The sequence below is a fragment of the Amblyraja radiata genome, chromosome 8 (assembly GCF_010909765.2).
Source record: "Amblyraja radiata isolate CabotCenter1 chromosome 8, sAmbRad1.1.pri, whole genome shotgun sequence".
Lineage (NCBI taxonomy): Eukaryota > Metazoa > Chordata > Chondrichthyes > Rajiformes > Rajidae > Amblyraja > Amblyraja radiata.
The window spans coordinates 49,426,676-49,447,168 of record NC_045963.1 but is presented as its reverse complement, the minus strand read 5'-3'; the positions used below and the strand labels follow the sequence as shown (position 1 = coordinate 49,447,168).

General features: G+C 44.4%; 1 protein-coding gene across 2 annotated transcripts in view; it reads right to left on the bottom strand.

Annotated features, from left to right (window-relative positions):
- Positions 1-20,493, bottom strand: part of sdccag8 (SHH signaling and ciliogenesis regulator SDCCAG8) — a 331,517-nt gene that overhangs the window by 302,888 nt on the left and 8,136 nt on the right. For both annotated transcript variants that reach the window (XM_033025849.1, XM_033025848.1), the window contains exons 2-3: positions 17,698-17,880; positions 15,178-15,260 (exon numbers count right to left, since the gene is read on the bottom strand). In XM_033025849.1, coding sequence (XP_032881740.1) covers positions 15,178-15,260; positions 17,698-17,880 — 266 coding nt within the window. The remainder of the gene's footprint in view (positions 1-15,177; positions 15,261-17,697; positions 17,881-20,493) is intronic.

Genomic DNA, 20,493 nt, shown 5'->3' with positions numbered 1-20,493 from the left:
TTTAGATATACAGGTGCACAACTTTTATCCGAAAGCCTTGGGACCAGACACTTTTCGTAAAATTCGGAATTTTTCTGGCTTTCGGAATGGAAGATTTTTAGCGTAGATTTTAACGGCTGGCTCAGTGGTAGAGTGCTCGGCTCATATCCGCAAGGTCGCGGGTTTGCGCCTCGATCCTGGCAGTTACTCGATCGCGAGTTTGAGTCTTTAATGTAGTTTTTTCTTGCAGAATAGGAGAGAATAGGGAGGGTTAGGCTGGGATCATTCTCTGCGAGATGATCTTAGTGCGGGAGACAAGTGTAGGAGAGGTGTACTGACTGTGTGGGCAGAATTTTGGAAGTGATTGCCCACCATTCTCAAAAGCCGCTGTGTCTCCCTGTCCCTCCAACTCCAGAGGAATCCGCTCCCCGATGGGCCGCTACGGCGACAAGTGGCAGTTCGCCCACAGCCCGAGCTGCGCCACCCCAAGAACAAGACGTACCTTGCACACCATCAGCTTCTGCCCCTACGGGGAGCGTGTTCCTCTGGAGTTGGAGCGGGGCTGGGCTGGAGTTGCTGATCTGGGATCTCCGTGCTTGCAGTGGGCCTGGGGGTCGGTGTCCCGATGAGGGGGCGCAGCTCGGGCTGTGGGCGAACTTCCACTTGTCGCCGTAGCGGCCCATCGGGGAGCGGCTTCTGGTGGTCCTGACGTCTCTCAGCTCCTGTCCAGGGGGGTGGCCGGAGACGTCAGGACCACCCGGAACCCGCTCCCCGATGGGCCGCTACAGCGACAAGTGGCAGTTCGCCCACAGCCCGAGCTGCGCCCCCTCATCCGCAACCCGGGTTCCTCTGGAGTTGGAGCGGGGCTGGACTAGAGTTGCTGCTGGCTGTGGGTCTCTGGGATCTCCATGCTTGCAGTGGGCCTGGGGGTCGGTGTCCCGTTGGTCCTGACGTCTCCGGTGACTGGCACTGAACTGCTGGCATCGCCGACGTGAAGACAGTGCAAAGCCCCGCGCCGGTGCAATAGGCGGGGAGCTGGAGAGGGGAGGGAAGGGATCACACACATGGCCGGGAAGCAGAGGGGTGTAGGTGGGGTGAAACTGAAGGGAGCGACAATCTGCTGCTGCCTGCCCGCTGAGTTAAAAAGTTCCCACGCAAGACTCACGATACACTGTATATCGTGAGTCTACCGTGGGAACTTTTTAACTCAGCGGGCAGGCAGCAGCAGATTGTCAATTATTAACCCTCCCACGCAATATACCCTCACCTTCTCTTTTATGAATGGGGATTTAGTTCCCCTTTCTTCGAGGACCGACCGGAGGTTCCGCTGTCACCTCTGCGGGCCGCCCTCGGTGAACGTCTTCAAGGACCTTTCTTCAAGGACCGAAAAAATGTCCGCTATTCGGAGCTTTTCGTTATTTGGAACTTCGGATAAAAGGTTGTGCACCTGTACAAGCTTATATGTTATCAATGTCTTAGTTTCCATATCTTTACTATGATGAACAATATTTTAACAACTGTAACTGCAAAACCAACAAATATTAATTCTGCATTTAAAAAGGTGGAAGGTCAGGTAGCCAAGCACAATGGTCAATTATATCAAAAATAATGCTAACTGCAAAGAATATGCTGTAACAGAATTAGGTTTAAAATGTGAAAGCCAGGACATTAATTTAGAATGTGGTGTCACCTTTCAAGCAGACAGGTTATCCCGGATGGAATAAGTACATTATATCTGCCAGGAACGTGCCAACATTGCATGGTACATGAAACAAGCAAACTAGGGCCAGAACACCGATTAACAGACATAGAGCACATTGGTGTTTGAAACCCGCAAACACTCAGCATAGGAGCACCGCAAGGCGGTGTACTCTCTCCTCTCCTCTACTCTCTCTACACCAACGACTGCACCTCCACAGACACCACTGTCAAGCTTCTCAAGTTTGTGGACGACACAACCCTGATTAGACTGATCCAGGATGGGGAGGAATCTGCCTACAGACAGGAAGTGTCACAGCTGGCGTCCTGGTGCCGTAGCAACAACCTGGAGCTCAATGCTCTTTAGACAGTGGAATTGATTGTAGACTTTAGGAGAGCTCCCCCTCCCCTCACCCCACTCACCATCAACAACACCACAGTCACATCTGTGGAGTCTTTTAAGTTCCTGGGAACCATCATCTCCAAGGACCTTAAGTGGGGGGGCTACCATCGACTCCACAGTCAAAAAGGCACAGGGTTCACATAGAAACATAGAAATTAGGTGCAGGAGTAGGCCATTCGGCCCTTCGAGCCTGCACCGCCATTCAATATGATCATGGCTGATCATCCAACTCAGTATCCCGTACCTGCCTTCTCTCCATACCCTCTGATCCCCTTAGCCACCAGGGCCACATCTAACTCCCTCTTAAATATAGCCAATGAACTGGCCTCGACTACCCTCTGTGGCAGGGAGTTCCAGAGATTCACCACTCTCTGTGTGAAAAAAGTTCTTCTCATCTCGGTTTTAAAGGATTTCCCCCTTATCCTTAAGCTGTGACCCCTTGTCCTGGACTTCCCCAACATCGGGAGCAATCTTCCTGCATCTAGCCTGTCCAACCCCTTAAGAATTTTGTAAGTTTCTATAAGATCCCCTCTCAATCTCCTAGATCCCCTCTCAATCTCCTGTTTGATCAATGCTTGATCAATGATGTTTTATCATTAATGTTTTATTATTATTAATGTTTAGTGTTTTCTGAGTCATTCGTAACTGTCACTGTATGTCATGTTGTGACTTGTGGGCGGAGCACCAAAGCAAATTCCTTGCATGTGAATACTTGGCCAATAAACTTACTTACCTACCTGCTTACAATCAAAATACCATGGCACTAAAGCAAGTGATATTAGTTGCAGAATTTTCAGTCACTTATAAAAGGATACCATTCCAGGAGTAGCTCAGTATGTAAAAGGATAAACAAAGTTAAGGAACAACTCAATCTACAAAAGAGATAAGACAAATAATAAATGAAATATGAAATGAAATTTTGAAAAAAATAGAGACGTAAGCTCTGGAAATTGGTAATTACCAGATATAATCAAAGAGTAAAACTGTTGACAGTGAGGGCAAGCACAAACGAGAAGGAAGGGAATCTGCAGTCAATAGAACACAACAAAAGGAAAAAAAGTGACTCACTCCATAGTCACTCAGAAAGTGAGCCTCTGAGGAACTGACTGTGACTAGCGTAAGTTGTCAAAAACTGCTGCTTTGTAGAGGATACATCTTATCTCATAAATTCATTGTGTTTATAACCAGTATACTTGCAATGTAACAAGTTTCCTAAGTTTGTTTAAGTCTTCGATACAAACAATCTCCAAATTGGCAACTTTAATAGTGTTCTTAAATACATCAGCAGAAATGTTTTGTCTATCATTAGAGTCAAGAGAGAGACTGTTTAATTGTCATATTCACCGACATGGAACAATGAAATCTTTACTTGCTGCTGCTGACAACCTTCTACCGCTGCACCACAGAGAGCATATTAACGTATGACATCTCTGTGTGGTATCTCAGCTGCACGGAGGCGTCGTCCACAGAGCGCAGAAGATCATTGGGACACAGCTAATAGCCTTGGAGGGCATCTACCACACAAGATGCCTCAGGAAGGCAGTCAGCATCCATAAAGACTCCTCACACCCTTGTAATGGACTGTTCGAACTACTTCCCTCTGGCAGACGTTACAAGGCTTTCTACGCCCGAACCACCAGACTCAGGAACAGCTTCATTCCCAGAGCTATAGCGGCTCTGAACCGGCCCTGCTGAGTGCCCCCCACCCCCCTGGACTGTCTCCCTCGGATGGTCACGTCGCACAGACACATCTGCACTTTAGTCTGTTTGAACTGTTTTGACTGTTTTACTGTTCTTTTACAAACCATGTTCTCTAAATTTTATTAGTTATTTATGTTATGACATCGGATGGAAGCTGCATACCAAATCTCGTTGCGCTTATGTGCAATGACAATAAAATATATTATTATTATTATTATTATTATTATAATTATAACAGGGCTGTAAATACAATACATGTCAATAATATAAAATAGACATATACTCAATAAATTAACAATCCCAAAACTCATGCAGAAAATCTCTGAAGTCTTTAGTGCCACCAAAGAGAGTTCATAGTACATAGTTCAGGTTAGTGTGGTGCAGTGTTCAAGAGCCTGATTGTTGTTTGGAAGGAGCTGGTGGTTTCAAACTCCTATACCTTCTTCCTGATGGCAATTGTGAAATGAGGGTAATGTGGGTTTTTTATGATATTTGCTGCCTTTTTGAGGCAGCGCCTCATATATCCCTTCGATGGTAGGAAGGTCAGTACCTCTGATGGACCGGAGAGTGTCTACCACACTCTGTAATCTCCTTTATTCCTGTGCATCGAGCTGCAGAACAAACCTGTAATGCAACCTGACAATATGCTCTCTATCGTACACCTGTAGAAGTTCATAACAGTATTCATCGATATATCTCAATCTCCTCAATCTTCTAAGGAAGTGGAGGCATTGATGGGGTTTCTTTATGTGCCAGGACAGATCTTCAGAAATATACACATCCAGAAACTTTTGTTATTGACTCTCTCCACCGCCAACCCGTCGATGATGAGGGTTGTGGATCATTGGCTTAACCCTTCTAAAGAAAATGATCAGCTCCTTACTGATGTTTAGTGCAAGTTGTTCTGAGTATATTTACAATCGTTATTATTTTGATACACATATTCACATTCTTCCAGCGCAAAATCAAATATCCGATCATAGCTGTCATTTTTATTTAGCAAATAAGCATTATAAATACAGATCACAAAGTAGAAGCTTTAAAATAACTTCCAGCAGTGTATACAATTGTTTATAAAAAGCACCATGGAATTTCACTACATTTTCAATATTTTTTTTAACCAAACTTAAAGAAACAAATAATAAAGCATTTTATAATAATTTATTGTGAGAATTTTTTTTCGAATGGTATACAGCCTTAAGACAGCTGCAAATGTTTATGCTGTCATTGCAGTGGAGTCTAGTCTGGCAAATAAAAAGGGAGGCAACAGACTACAAAGAAAAGATTATCCTTAAATGGGGAAAAGGCAGCCAATTAAAAGAAAAATACAAGACATCAGCTTCTACAAAATACTTGCAGAAACAATGTGCATAATACAATTAGATTACAATATTCAGAGAGATTTGATGCAAAAAAATAATTTAGCAAAAGTGTTTAATACCACATTTGAAGAGCTTTACTTTTTGCTGTGACCATTGTTAATATACGTAAGAAATGCTGCAGCTTAGGGATAGCTAAAGTACATTAATTTTTTTAAGTAATTTACATTTTCTTGATTCTGCAAGACCCCCAGATTTTACCAACCTCAGTCGACACTTCCATAAAATAAAAGTTGTTCCCGAATGTTGATGTATGAAAGCAGCTACAATATACTAAATAATGTGGAACCCACAGCATTATGAAATAACACACACAATCACTATTTCACTGTTATCAATTCAAGTTCTTTTTTTTAACTTGATATTGCAAATTACGTGGTTTTGCAAGGAAACTGCGATTCATTGGTTTTAGCTATATGTTTTATATGTTCGGCACGTTAAAGTTGAATATCATGTTCAAATGGTTCTTTATTGTCACGTATACACAGCACAGTGAAATTCTTTTGCACAACCCACAAATGCAAAGTCACCATATTTTGACGCTGTTTACAAAGTGTTGGAAGTACTGGCGCGCTCCCGACCCAAGTAAGCCCAGGTAAGCCCCTGGCTGCTGCACGTCCGTGACCTGACATCCCCCTCCTCGCATGACCACTTCCGTATTTGGGAGGATGCCTCCTGCTGCCAACCTTGAAGACACTGGAGGCAATACCCAGGTTCCTCTCCTACCGGCCCTCTCATCGAATCCATCATCACCAGCAGCTCACTCCTCAACTCTCTGGTCTATGGGGCTTCCGGGCTTCCCCCTGCAGGCAGCTGCCCACCGGGCCCTTCTTTGCAGTGGCACGTGGTGCGGGCGTTCTCGGTGGCCACTTAGTCCGTCCATGTTCTTGGCCGGCCGCCAGATCCACTCATGCACGCCGCTACGGCAACATAACCTGACATTACAGGTCACACAAGCTGAAAAATATTCTGCCAGTCCCTCAGGATTTAAAACTTCTACCCAGCAACATTCACCAGAAAGACTGCACTGGTGCAAAGAGGCAGCTCCCCAACCATCTTCAAGGGCAGTTAGAGACAGACAATAAATATTCACCCCGTGGGTGAGGCCAATACCAATGATGACAAAAGCCTTACAGGCTTTCCAAAACTGATGCCACAAATAGACACAACTTCCACCAGCATGTTTCAGTAACTCCTCTTTCTTCTTTTTCTGTCCTGGGCCTCCTCCATTATCAAAGTAAGGCCCAGCGCAAATTGGAGGAACAGCACCTCATATTTCACTTGGGTAGCTTACACGCCAGCGGTAGGAACATTGACTTCTCTAACCTCAAGTAGCCCTTACTTTCCCTCTCTCTCCATCCCCTCCCCCTTCCCAGTTCTCCTAACAGTAGGTATGTTACAAAACTTGCCTTCAGTGCGTTGCAGTTCTGCCACTTTGGTGCCTTTGAGGAGGGGGGGGGGGGGGGGGCGGGGTAAAAATGTGTTTTTTCTCCTGCCTGCCCGATATATATTTCCTCGGGCTGCTAGCTAATGCTGAAGAATTGTTCAGACTGCCGTTCTGTGAATTATTATTTTTTAATCGCAGGATAATTTCAGCGCTGGAGTAATGCCGCTTCTAATGCCGTCAACGCCGATAACGGGACCGATTTCACATACGGGACAGCTAAAGGTAAGCCGTTTATTTTACATATAAATGTGCTTCTTAGGATTACCTTAATCCAAATTTTACGTTGCGAAAAGGTGATTTAGGCCTCATACGAACCGGCAGTATTTTTTCCTGCCGATATGGGGTTTAAATTCACCGCAACCACAACGTTCCAAACGATCGCGCTCCACAAAATCCTACTCGCAAGATGATTAAAATGCCCATTAATTTACGGGAATTAAACACTAAATTCCTTCCATTTGGCCTATAAATTCATGACAATGAGATTTAAAAATCATGTTATATTGTGAATTCTTGTGTGAATGTTATTTGGAAGCTTAGGCTATTTAGAAATGTTAATCTTTTCTTAAAAAATTGATAGATGTTTAGATCTAGTAATTGAATTTTGTAATTAGCTACAAATAGGTAACTAACTAATTATATACTTTAATTTCAGGTCATCCAAGTAAGATTGTTTCATATTTGTTTCAGAATGCTTCAATCTATAATAACTGAAAATGTATTTCAGTTCTCTTAATTTTTAAGGAAGTTATGGGTTTTTGACTGCCCTCGATCACAGCTTTTGTGTTAGGTCAATGGAAAAGTATCAGGGAACAAGATGCTAATTTCCGAGTATGAAAATGGCCATAACTTTTTTTAATACTGAAGATATGAAAGTGAATTATGTGCCAAATTAAACTTCTTTTTATGCTTAAGTTAAATTGCAGACTTGATTTTTAAAATCTCAAAATGTTGTAACATTGCTACTAACAGTCTTACTGTCTCTGACTACATTTTATCTCTGTACCGCTCACTCCCCTGGCATCAGTCTGAAGAAGGGACTCGACCCGAAACGTCACCCATTCCTTCTCTCCAGAGATGCTGCCTGTCCTGCTGAGTTACTGCAGCATTTTGGGTCTATCCTCTAAATTATTAATATTCACTTCCGACTCCATGCAATCATAAGAAATGCAACACTTGTGCCAAAATCTCTTATTTTCTACTGCCCCAAACACTGTCAATCAATAATTTATTTGAACTTTTTTCAACATATTCACTGCTCACAATATTGACTACACTACACCAAGGAGATCAAACCAGATTGAGTGCAAACCAGTCTACAAACACAACTCAAGCTTCTGGTCACTTTGTTCTTACTGCTTAATTATTCCAATTATGCTGATCAGAACTTAATTCTTAAATCATTGCTTTCTGATTCAGGTCAGCAATTTCAATGCATGTGCATTTCTCGTATTCCTTCCACATCCTTTTAGTATGGCACAATAATTAATTATTGTGCATTTACACCTCTGAATGTCCCACAGACGTCAGTAATGTTACAATCCTAACCACCTTCCAGAAAAAAATAAATCTGGCTGCAGAACTAATTATGTAGGTCTCCCTACTATCTGCCACAAGAAAAGTCACAGACAGAATTCTCATCAACTACCCATTCTCAGCTTCAAGGAGCTGAGAATCGCAATGTAGATTCCATCCACCCAGATGGACAGTGGGCATAATCTTCACCACAAGCCAAGTCAAATATAAATGTAGGTGTGGCACCAACCACGATACGTGGCCTATCAAGGAATGTTGAGAAACCTCCTCAGATGCTGAGAATGCTGAGAAACCTCCTCATCTATCAAGAAATGCTGAGAAACCTCCTCAGATACAGAAATTGATCTCTATCTCACAGTTGCATCTGGATGCATGCAAGCTATAATCCTAACCATTTTGCCCACCAGTAGATTTAAACTCAGCACAGGTTGGTGTCAAATTTCTGAGCATTGCTCCAACAATTTTCTATCATGATTTTAATAATTGAACATCACAGTCATACTGCACCGACATATGCCCTTCGGCCCAGCTGGTTCATGCTGATCATTATGCCCCAGCTACACTAGTCCCGCCTGCCCACATTTGTCCATCTATACTATTACTAAAACTCTTATCTTGACCACTTCTGGTTTGCTTTTTTTTAAATTTGCACAATAAACGGTACCCTACATCTCTAGGATTTTCCGCCACGTTACTCACCGTTCTCCTCTGCTCTAAGCGCACCAAGTTTTGTTCCGATCGGTGGAATATTACAAAAGTTATGAAGGTTTAAAACATCATGAGATTTTCTATCCATATACTATCCAAATATTTTTTAAATATTGTCATAGTACTTGCCTCAACAACCTTCTCTGGCAGTGCGTTCCACATATCCACTACCCTCCGTGTGAAAAAGGTGCCCCACATGTTCCTATTAAATCTTTCCCCTCTCACCTTAAACATATGTCTTCTAGTTCTTGATTGCCCTACTCTGAGTAAGGACTGTACATTCACCCTACCTATTCACCTCTTGATCTTACACACCTCTATAAGATTACTGCTCGGCCTCCTATGCTCCAAGGAATAAAGTCCTAGCATGCCTAGCCTCTAGCGATAGCTCAGGCCTTAACATCTTCATTAATCTTCTCTGCACCCTTTCCAATCCTTCCAATAGAAGGGTGACCAAAACTGAACACAATACTCAAAATTTGACTTCACCAATGTCTTGTATAATTGTAACATAACATTCCAACTTCTATACTCAATACCGTAACTGATAAAAGCCTTCTTGACTGCCCTATCTCCTAGTTTGAAGGAACTATGTACCTGCACTCCTAGATCCCTATGCTCCACAACAATCCACAGGGCCTTGCCATTCTTTGTGAAAGTCCTGTCCTGGTTTGACTTCCCAAAATGCAACACCTCGCACTCATCTGCATCTCATCTCCTAAAAGCAACCCACTGAAGTGGAACTGAATTGCATGCCACTGTGAGACATGTTTAATCCAAGTTCTCTTCCACTCTGATATGAAGGTTACTCCAATCTCAGCTGCATTCTACCAAGGACACTTATTTATTCAGAAAACTAGCTGCAAGTTACCGTTGGGCAACTGGAGCATATTAGTGGAAGGTCGTTGCACTAAATGTCTGCAACATTCTCTGCTAGCCTATCTACACTTTTTAACTCCACCCTCTGACAATAAAGCTCCACAGTAAGACCTAAAAAACTTGGACCACTTTCCACCCCAAGAGCTATCTCTCAGGCAAGGTGACATCTATCATATATCATATATCTATCATATCATATCATCATATCTATCTATATACTTTTAAAACTGTGTGTGTGTGTGTCTTTATTTGTTTGTGTCTTTATTTGTTTGTGGGTGTCAGATTTGGCCTTTGATTCCTCGGTCCGACAAAACCACACGCAAAAACTCCGAGATTTTTTCCATTTCGCTAGGCATTTCACTTTTACATTCGCAAATCCAATCCTCATTAAATGTCGTCGTTTTAATCTACACATTTAAAATAAAATCCTTCCCCCCCCCCCCCCCGCCACTCACTCATTTTGTCGCCTCCTGCTGCTGCCCGGCTCTCCTCCACTCCCCCCCATCCCGGCTCTCCTCCACTCCCCCCCCCCCCCCCCCCGCCCGGCTCTCTCACGCTGGCTCAAGCCAAAGATCGGGCTCTTCCCCCGCTGCTACTCGCCTTGCTCGGAAAAGCAGCGGGGGAACAGCCGATCTTTGGCTTAAGCCAGCGAGAGAGAGCCGGGCCCGCAGGCGCATTGAGGGCGTACTCAGCGTCTCGAAGGGCGTACGCAGCTTCTCAACGTCGTACGCAGTGTCTTGACGGCTTATGCAGCGTCTCGACAGGCGTACGCCCTTTCTCTCTCTCTCCCCCTCCTCTCTCCCCTCGTTCCCCCTCCACCTCTCCCCTCCCCCTCTTACTCCCCCTCTTCTCCCCCACTCCTCTCCTCTCACCTCCCCCTCTTCCTCTCCTCTTCCCTCCACTTCCCCCACCCCTCTCTACCCCCCTCACCCACCTTTCCCCCCCTCCACCCTCTACCACCCCTTTCCCCTACCCCTGTCTCCACCCTCTGCGCTCTCCTCCCCACCCCCTCCCCCCATCCTCATCCTCCTCTCGCTCCTTTCCCCCCTCCCCTCTCCTCCCCCTCCCCACTCTCTCCCCATCTCCCCCCTCTCTCCCCATCTCCCTCTCCCCTCCTCCCACACCCTCACATTCTCTCCTCCTCCCCTCCACCTCCCTCTCCCTCTGTATCTTGCCCTTCTGTCTCTGCCCCTTTCTCTCTGTCTCTCCCCATTCTCTCTCTGCCCTCACTCTCTACCCACCCCCCCTCTTTAGATGCGCCTGCGAGCTGGGGGCTATGCGTTAGTGGATAGGCGGTTATGGGGTAAAATAAGCAAATTAATAATATTAATATAATATCAAGGGGGGTAGTTAGCGTGTGTGCGGGGTGGGGTAGTTAGCGTGTGTGCGGGCGGGGGTAGTTAGTGTGTGACGCCGCATGCCGCCCCCCCCCAGGCCCCCCCCTCCCCCGCAACCACACATTGGGAGCACAAACCCAACGCGTCTGCACTTGGTCTAGTATACTTATAAAACTCTGATCTTGGATGTGGATGTATTTATTTGTGTGTGTGTGTCTTGTTAGTCTGTGATTCACATCTCCTCGAAAACACGACGCGCTAACGGGGAAATTTTTACATAATCCGATAGAGATTTACCTCATGATCTCAAAAATTGCCCCATCTGAAAATTTGATTAATTATTTCTTGAGTTATTTCTTCAAATTGTTCAGATTCTTCAAATCTGAGATCTTTTTGAAAGCTAACGACATCACAATGGCTCTGCTCTTCGCGGCCAGCTGCGCAGAGTTTTGAACGTGCAGCCTGCTGGCCACTGTTTTCCACGAGCTGTGAGTTACATAACCCCCCCCCACCGAGTAACTCCCATTGGGCCGGCCGTCCACAGCGCCCTGCCTCGCCGCAGCCCAGCCTCCCCCCCCACCCAGGGCTCTGGATTGAAGCCACTGAACACGCAGTAATTTGGTTGGGCTTCAGAGGTCCCGCGAGGCACCAAGAGCAGACGAGGCCCGCCGCCCGCTCGCAGTTGGCCCCGCCCACGCCGCCCGCTCGCCGAGTTCAAGTTCGCCCTCTCCCTCTCTCCCCATCCCTCTCCTCTCCCCCCTCCCTCTCCTCTCCCCCCGTCCCCCTCCTCTACCCCGATACCCCCCTCTCTCCCCCCACTCTCCCTCCCTCCCCCCTCTCTCCCCCTCTCCCCCTCTCCATCCTCCCCTTCCTCCCCCCACCCCCCCGAAATGTCACCCATTCTTTCTCTCCAGAGATGCTGCCTGTCCCTCTGATTTACTCCAGATTTTTTAGTCTATCTTCAGTTTAAACCAGCATCTGCAGTTCCTTCCTACAAATTATAATTATAATCATAATAGTACTTTATTAGCAAAGTATGTTTTGCAACATACAAGGAATTTGATTTGCCATACAGTCATACCAATAAAGAGCAACAAGACACCCAAATAATATTTTATCATTAACATCCATCACAGCGACTCCCCCATATTCCTCACAGTGATGGAAGTTCAATCTTCTTCCCTTCTTTGTTCTCCCGCGGTCGGGGCACTCGAACCGTCCGTTGTTGGGGCGATCTTGGCTCCCGCAGCCGGCTGTCGAACTCTCCACGTCGGGGGCGATCAAGCTCCCCTCTTTGGGGGGATCTCAGCTCCCTCACGCTAGGCGATCGGACCACGGATCGGGGCTGGTTGAACCTTCCACGACTTTGGAGCTTCCCGACATCAGTCTCTACTTGAGACTGCGAGCTCCTCAATGTTGAAATCCGCAGGCCGCGGTTGGAGCGTCGATCCCAAGCAAGGGAAAGCAGTTAAGTCCACGCCCCGTTGTGGGGCTCAAAGTCAGTCTCGAGCAAGGCCAGCTTGATGATGCTAGGCCGCAGAGCGTCTGGAGATACGATCCGGAAAACAATCGCATCTCCAGCAAGGTAAGAGATGGAAAATAGTTTACCCCAACCCCCTCCTCCACCACCACATAAAACAAACCAGTGAACATAAAGGATCTGAGTACTTAGACGCATACGAGAAAATAGGCCAAAGTCAGCATGGTTTTGTGAAAGGGAGATCGACGAACCTTTGAATTCTGTTTGAATTCTTTGAGGAAGTAAATAGCACGACAGACAAAGGAGTCAGTGGATGTTGTTTACCTGGATTTTCAGAAGGCCGCAGGTAAGGCTGCTAAAGATGAGAGCCCATGGTATCAGCGAACAAACTAGTATGAATAGCAGGTTAGCTGAATGGCACAAGGCAAAGAATGGCAATAAAGGGGGCTTTTTCTGGTTCGCTGCATGCGACTAGCGGAGTTCTGCAGAGGTCAGTGCTGGGGCCACTGGAGGGGCTGGTAGTGTAGAGAAAGCAGGGACTCTGCAGAAGGTCTTGGGCCTTTTAGGAGAGTGGGCTAAGAAGTGGCAGATAGAATACAGTGCAGCAAAGTGTGGAGTCATGCATTTTGGTAGTTGGAATAAAGACGTAGACAATAGTCTTCTAAATGGGGAGAAAATTCAGAAATCGGAGGTGCAAAGGGACTTGGGAGTGCTGTGCAGGATTCCCAAAAAGTTCATTTCCAAGTCGAATAGGTAGTAAGGAAGGTAAATGTAATGCTAACATTCATTTTGAGGACAGAATATAAAAACAGGGATGTAATGTTGAGGTATTATAAGGCTTTGGTCAGACCACGTTTGGAGTTCTGTTAGCAGTTTTGGGTCTCATTTATGAGGACGGATGTCCTGGCTTTGGAGAGGATCCATAGGAGATTTACAAGAATGATTCCAGGAGTGACTGGGTTAACATATGATGAGTATATGATTAACAATACCGGGCCTCTACTCGCTGGAGTTTAAAAGGATGAGCGGTAGGGGGGGTGGCTCATCGAAACCTACCGAATAGTGAAAGGCCTGGATAGTGAATGTTGAGGATGTTTCCACTAATGGGAGAGTCAAGGCCATAGCCTCAGAATAAAATGGCGTACCTTTAGAAAGGAGATGAGAAATTTATTTAGTCAGAGGGTGGTGAATCTGTGGAATTAATTGCCACAGATGGCTGTGGCTGTGGTGGCCAAGTCAATGGATATTTTTAAGGTAAAGTTTGACAGATCATTGACTAGTTAGGGTGCCAGTGGTTGTGGGGAGAAGGCAAGAGAAAGGGGTTGCGAGGGAAAGATAGATCAGCCATGATTGAATGACATGATTGACCTGACGGGCCAAATGGCCCAAATCTGCTCCTATAATTTAGGAACTTATGAACACACCTCTTCCAAAAATTCCACTCATATTGGACTTGTGAGTTATGGCAGAATACAAACAATCATAGTAGAAGCTCGCCAGCCACAATCACAATGGACTGGTTAAGAAGGGGAAACTTCATTAATCATTTTTTCATCAATGAATTTGTTTTCATGCCACCTGCTCACTATTATTCATGCTTCCTCTTCCTTGTTTACTATATGGTAATTTTTATTGTGCAGATCTGTCAAAATATAATTTATCACGAAATATTAACTGTCACATATGCTGCCTCAACTGTGGAGTATTCTCAACTCCTGAAGTTTTTATTTCAGATTCCAAACATCCACAGTACTGCAGTTACCAAACATTTGGGCCATGCACAATTTCAATATGCAATTGATTTTCAAAAAATATGGAGATAGTGTTCATATTGTTGCTTCCAACCACACTTCTCTATTTGAAAACAAAGCTGAAAGTTCCAATTGTTTATTTTTTCTCATCACCCACGAATCTCATGCACATAATATCTTGCCCAGAGTGGGGGAATCGAGGACCAGAGGACATAGGTTCAGATGAAGGGGAAAAGATTTAGTAGGAATCTGAGGGGTAACTTTTTCACACAAAGGGTGGTAGGTGTATGTAACAGCTGCCAGAGGAGGTAGTTGAGGCTGGGACTATCCCAACGTTTAAGAAACAGTTAGACAGGTACATGGATAGGACAAGTTTGGAGGGTTATGGACCAAACGCAGGCAGGTGGGACTAGTGTAGCTGGGACATGTTGGCCGGTGTGGGCAAGTTGAGCCGAAGGGCCTGTTTCCACACTTTATCCACACTCTATGACTCTAACTGAAATTATTTTATATTTGTATCTGGTAGAGTGCTGCCTCACCACGCCAGTGACCTGGGTGTGATCCTGACCTGAGGTGCTGTTTGTATGGATTTTGCACGTTCTTCCTGGGAACACATGGGTTTCCTCTGGATGCCCTGGTTTCCTCCCAATGCCAAAGACGTGCATATTTGTAAGTTAATTGGCCTCTCTAAAGTTGCCTCTAACGTATAGGGAGTGGATGAGAAAGTGGGATAACATAGAACTTGCTGAGCATTAAAATGTAAATTACCATTTCAAATTTGGAAAACTTGCATTTATAGATCCAAATGAAACCAACGTAAAATGACAAATATGTTTGCTTGCTTAAAAATTATTATATTCTAATTTACTTGCATATTACCATACGACATGTCCCGGTTGTAGATGGTGAACCTGTCCCTTCTCTAATTTCTTGTTCCCGCAACAAAGTTCTGAGCTCGTTCACTGTTTCAAGAAGAAATTTAACAATACTCAATGAACACAACATATATTGAGCATACTAAAACAGGCAAATATATAAACATGCAAAACAAATCACTCTAGCACAATTTCACACTGAATAATTTTTTTTAAATTAATTTGATTGACTTACAGGTCATTTGCCATCCACCAATATAGTCACTGTTAGACAATTTTCAATTGCCGTGTTGGTAAGGTTATAGGTAACATTTGACTCACAACTAAAATGATCCAATATTATCTTTCTAGTAACGAAGGCAAGACCTTTAACTCAGATCCCACAGGAAAACAAAATTAATACAAATTTGTTGCAAATTTTCTCTAAATGCCGTTTTTTTTCAAGTAGTCTCTTGCTCGCCATTTCCTCAGTACATCCTGTTTTCATTCCTTCAGACCCAAGGGCAATACACAAATGCACCCTGTATTTAGTATGTTGATTGTCAATTTCTGGTTCCAGCAACACCACACAACATTTTACTACAGGTTGACCCCTGCATTACTAGTGGTGAAGGGTTTCTAGAAAACTATCTGCACTGCAATTCGCAGTAATGCAAATCCATCAGAGTCAAGAAGAAAAATTAAATGTGTTTACTTATTTAATTTTCTCCCCAGAAAATGTCGTGAGAGCTTATTTTTATTCCATATCTTACATTTTTGATAATGATTTGTAAATTACGCGAGGGTGAATTCCTCTTAACCAAACTACTGTAACGTAGGAATCACCTGTAATATCCTCTGGAAAAATCATCCAGAGTTTCCCATGAAAGTAAAGATATCCCAAGGCCTCTCTCCTCTGCTAAGTATCCCATCAGCCATCTATCGACTGACATCTATTATAAACCCACTGACTCCCACAGCTATCTAGACGACACCTCTTCCCACCCTGCCTCCTGCAAGGATTCTATTCCCTACTCCCAATTCCTCCATCTGCGCCGCATCTGCGCCCAAGATGAAGTGTTCCATACCAGGACATCTGAGATGTCCTTATTCTTTAGGGAACTGGGGTTCCCCTCTTCCATCATAGATGAGGCCCTCACAAAGGTCTTCTCCATATCCCGCAGCTCCGCTCTTGCTCCCCCTCCCCCCAGTCGCAACAGAGACAGAGTCCCCCTGCTCCTCACCTTTCATCCCATCAGCCGTCACATGCAGCAAATAATCCTCAGACATTTTTGCCACCTCCAACGGAATCTCACCACTAGCCGCACATTCCCACCTTCACCCCCTTCCGCAGACCGTTCCCTCCGCAACTCCCTGGTTAACTCATCCCTTCCCACTCAAACTACCTCCCCGGGTACTTTCCCCATACAACCGCAGGAGATGCAACACCTGCCCCTATACCTCCTCCCTTGACTCCGTCCAAGGACACCAACAGTCCTTTCAGGTTCACTTGCACTTCCTCCAACCTCATCCACTGTAACTGCTGTTCCAGGTGTGGACTCCTATATATCAGCAAAACCAAACACAGGCTCGGTGATCGTTTCCCTGAACACCTACACTCAGTCCGCCTAAACCTACATGATCTCCCGGTTGCTAAACACCTTAACTTCCCCTCCCATTCCCATACTAACCTTTCTGTCCTGAGCCTCCTCCACTGTCAGAGAAAGGCCCAATGCAAATTGGAGGAACAGCACCTCATATTTTGCTTGGGCAGCTCACAACCCAGCGGTATGAATATTGAAGGTGAACACAAAATGCTGGAGTAACTCAGCGGGACAGGCAGCATCTCTGGAGAGGAATGGGTGATGTTTTGGGTCGAGACCCCTCTTCAGTATGAATATTGACATCTCTAATTTCAAGTAACCCTTGCTTTCTCTCTATCAAAGCCTCCCCCATCCCAGTTCTCCGACCAGCTTGACTGTCCTCCTGATTAAATTTTACCTCTGTATACTTGTTGTCAACTTCCCCAAGCTAACGATGATACATTTTCCTTGATCTCGTCCCCTTTGATGTCTCATTTTCACACCTTACTCTTCCATATTTCTGTGTCTCCCCCTCCCTGACAGTCTGAAGAAGGGTTTCGACCCGAAACGTCACCCATTCATTGTATCCAGAGATGCTGCCTGTCCCGCTGAGTTACTCCAACATTTTGTGTCCATCTTCGGTGGAAACCAGCATCTGCAGTTCTTTCCTACACATCCCATCAACCAATACCCTCTGCACTCCTTGAATCAGAATCAAAGTAATTGAGTAGCCCATTACCTCTTTGGCATCTTTTGAAGTGTTATAGTCAGAGAAATACAGCACAGTTATCATCAGATAGCCCAAAGGCAGCCGATAAACATCTCCCAAAAAGACATATTTAATTCAGAGAAGCGCATTTCATCTCGTAAAAGCAGTTCAAAATTTCAAAATAAGAAAAGTTTCAGTGGCTAAAAACTATTTGTTTCAAAATATATATTTAGTAATAGGTTTCAATGATCACCTGCATGACTATGTTGTAACTCCTGCCATGCCATTTCACAATGACTCTCGGCCGTCTCTGAGAGATTCTTACAGTTTCCTTGGATGGTGTCAGGTCCAACCACTGGAGATAGTTCAGAGGATTCCACCTGAAGTGTTCCTTCCAGAGTACATTTCAGTTTCTGTATGCTCTTGTTAGCCCTTTCTGTGAACAGTGGTAGTAAAGTAGTAATTTAAGAAGATCAGAAAGCATAAAAGGACTTTGCTTAGAATTCTTTATCATTCTATGTTGCGGCTTAAATAATCTATGTGCCAGATCAGAGCTGCTCCTTCATCATTATGGTGAACAATAACTTGCATTTAGAATTATCAGTTTCAAGGCATTAAGATAGCCAGAAATTAATCTTTATCTAAGTATAGTTCAATTAAAAACGAAAGCAAGAATGCTTCACATCGCAGCTACCACACCACCACCACTTTTTCTCTGTCAAGTACTAACCGTTCCCACACATCTCTTTTATTAGTTTGTGTTTTCATCTTTTCTTTCAATCAAAATGTTTCGAGCTCTGATCTTGCAAGAGCTCTGAAGTGACAAGAGAATACTACAAAATAACACATATGCTGGCTCTGGACTTGCATCCAGAAGACTAAATTAAGATCTGTGGATACAAGTTTGAATCACATAGGAAAACAAGGGATTTAAATTCCAGTGTTAATAGATCTGGAATAAAAAGATTAGAATTAGTAATAATTACAATTAAATTTCTGATCTGTAAGAAAAAACAATTGGTTCATTAATGCATCTCAGGGAAAAAATATGCCATCTTTGATGAAATTTTTGCCATCCAGATATGGCATGCAATTTTTTCAGCTCAGGGAGAGATGGGGTTACACAATAAACAACAACATAGACTGTAATTTACATCCCATGAACAAAAAAAATTAGAAAAAGTACTCTAACATCATTCCCACCCTTCTCACCCATTCCAAAAATGGGTCCTTTTTTTGCTGAACCAGCACAAGCTCCTAATTGGCGTATCAAAACAATCCCAGTTTAGTTTAGAGATACAGAGTGAAAACAGGCCCTTCAGCTGACCGATCCATGCCGACCAGCGATCACCCGTACACTAGTTCTATCCTACACATTATGGACAATTTCCAGAAGCCAATCAGGCTACAAACCTACACGTCATTGGAATGTGGGAGGCAACCAGAGCAGCTGGAGAAAATCCATGCGGTCACAGGACGAACGTAAAAACTCTGAACAGACAGCACCCGTGGTCAGGATCGATCAAGGGTCTCTGCTGGTGTAAGGCAGCAACTCTATCGCTGCACCACTGTGCCACATTAGTTATTTGAGATAAATGTCAGGCTAGGCACAGAAGCAACACAAAAGACTAACTGCTGTATGGCAGGTACGTTATCACACATGCATTAACAATGCGTTCTAATAATCTATTTTGCAGGCATGATCGGGCATGCTGACAAATTCAGCTCAAGCTTCCACTTAGTTGCAATTCAAGGAATATTTGGTGACTGATAATATGATGTACTGGCAGTCTTTCCCTGAACATCTCAATAACAATTGTAACAATTTGGTAAGGTCTGGATAGGTCCTCTGGAGAGGGAAGTAGACCTCTGTTTCTAAGAGGAGATATCCTCTCCATGTCACCCTGTTGAGCCCCCTTACGATTATATATCTTTCAATCAAATTCCTTCTCATTCTTCTAAATTGCATAGTCTGTCTAGGAGGATTCATTTATTGTGTGCCAGCTCTAGCCCCACCTCCTCTTCTTCATACACGTTTTCTCCACTCCATTCTTTACCAGAGGAAGGGTGTCGACTTAAAACATTGATTGTCCCTTTTGCTCCACAGATGTTGCCTGCCCACTGACTTCCTCCAGCAATGATTTTTCTAATAGTACTGCTTGATAGGGAGTTCCTGGATTTTGATCCAGCAACAATGATGAAAGCAATATCTTTCCAAGTCAGGATATAGAAAGCTAGTAGACAGTGTGAGGCAGGAGGCAGAGAAGGGAAGCACTCGGACCCAAAATCTAGGGGAGAAAGAAGAAAAATAAAATAAACAGAGAATAAGAGGCGGTGGGTTTCTTAAATGTGCATATTTTAATGCTAGGAGCATTGTAAGAAAGGTGGATGAGCTTAGAGCCTGGATTGACACCTGGAAGTATGATGTTGTGGCGATCAGTGAAACATGGTTGCAGGAGGGCTGTGATTGGAAACTAAATATTCCAGGATTTCGTTGCTTCAGGTGTGATAGAATTGGAGGGGCAAGAGGTGGAGGTGTTGCATTGCTTGTCAGGGAAGATATTACAGCAGTGCTTTGGCAGGATAGATTGGAGGGCTCGTCTAGGGAGGCTATTTGGGTGGAACTGAGAAGTGGGAGAGGTGTAGCAACACTTATAGGGGTGTATTATAGACCGCCAAATGGGGAGCGAGAATTGGAAGAGCAAATATGTAAGGAGCAGATATTAGTAGTAAGCACAAGGTAGTGATTGTGGGAGATTTCAATTTTCCACACATAGACTGGGAAACACATTCTGCAAATGGGCGGGATGGTTTGGAGTTTGTAAAATGTGTGCAGGATCGTTTTTTGCAGCAATACATAGAGGTACCTACTAGAGAAGGGGCAGTGCTGGACCTCCTGTTAGGAAATGAGACAGGTCAGGTGGCGGAGGTATGCGTTGGGGAGCACTTCGGGTCCAGTGATCACAACACCATTAGTTTCAATATAATTATGGAGAGGGTCAGAACTGGACCTAGGGTTGAGATTTTTGATTGGAGAAAGGCTAACTTT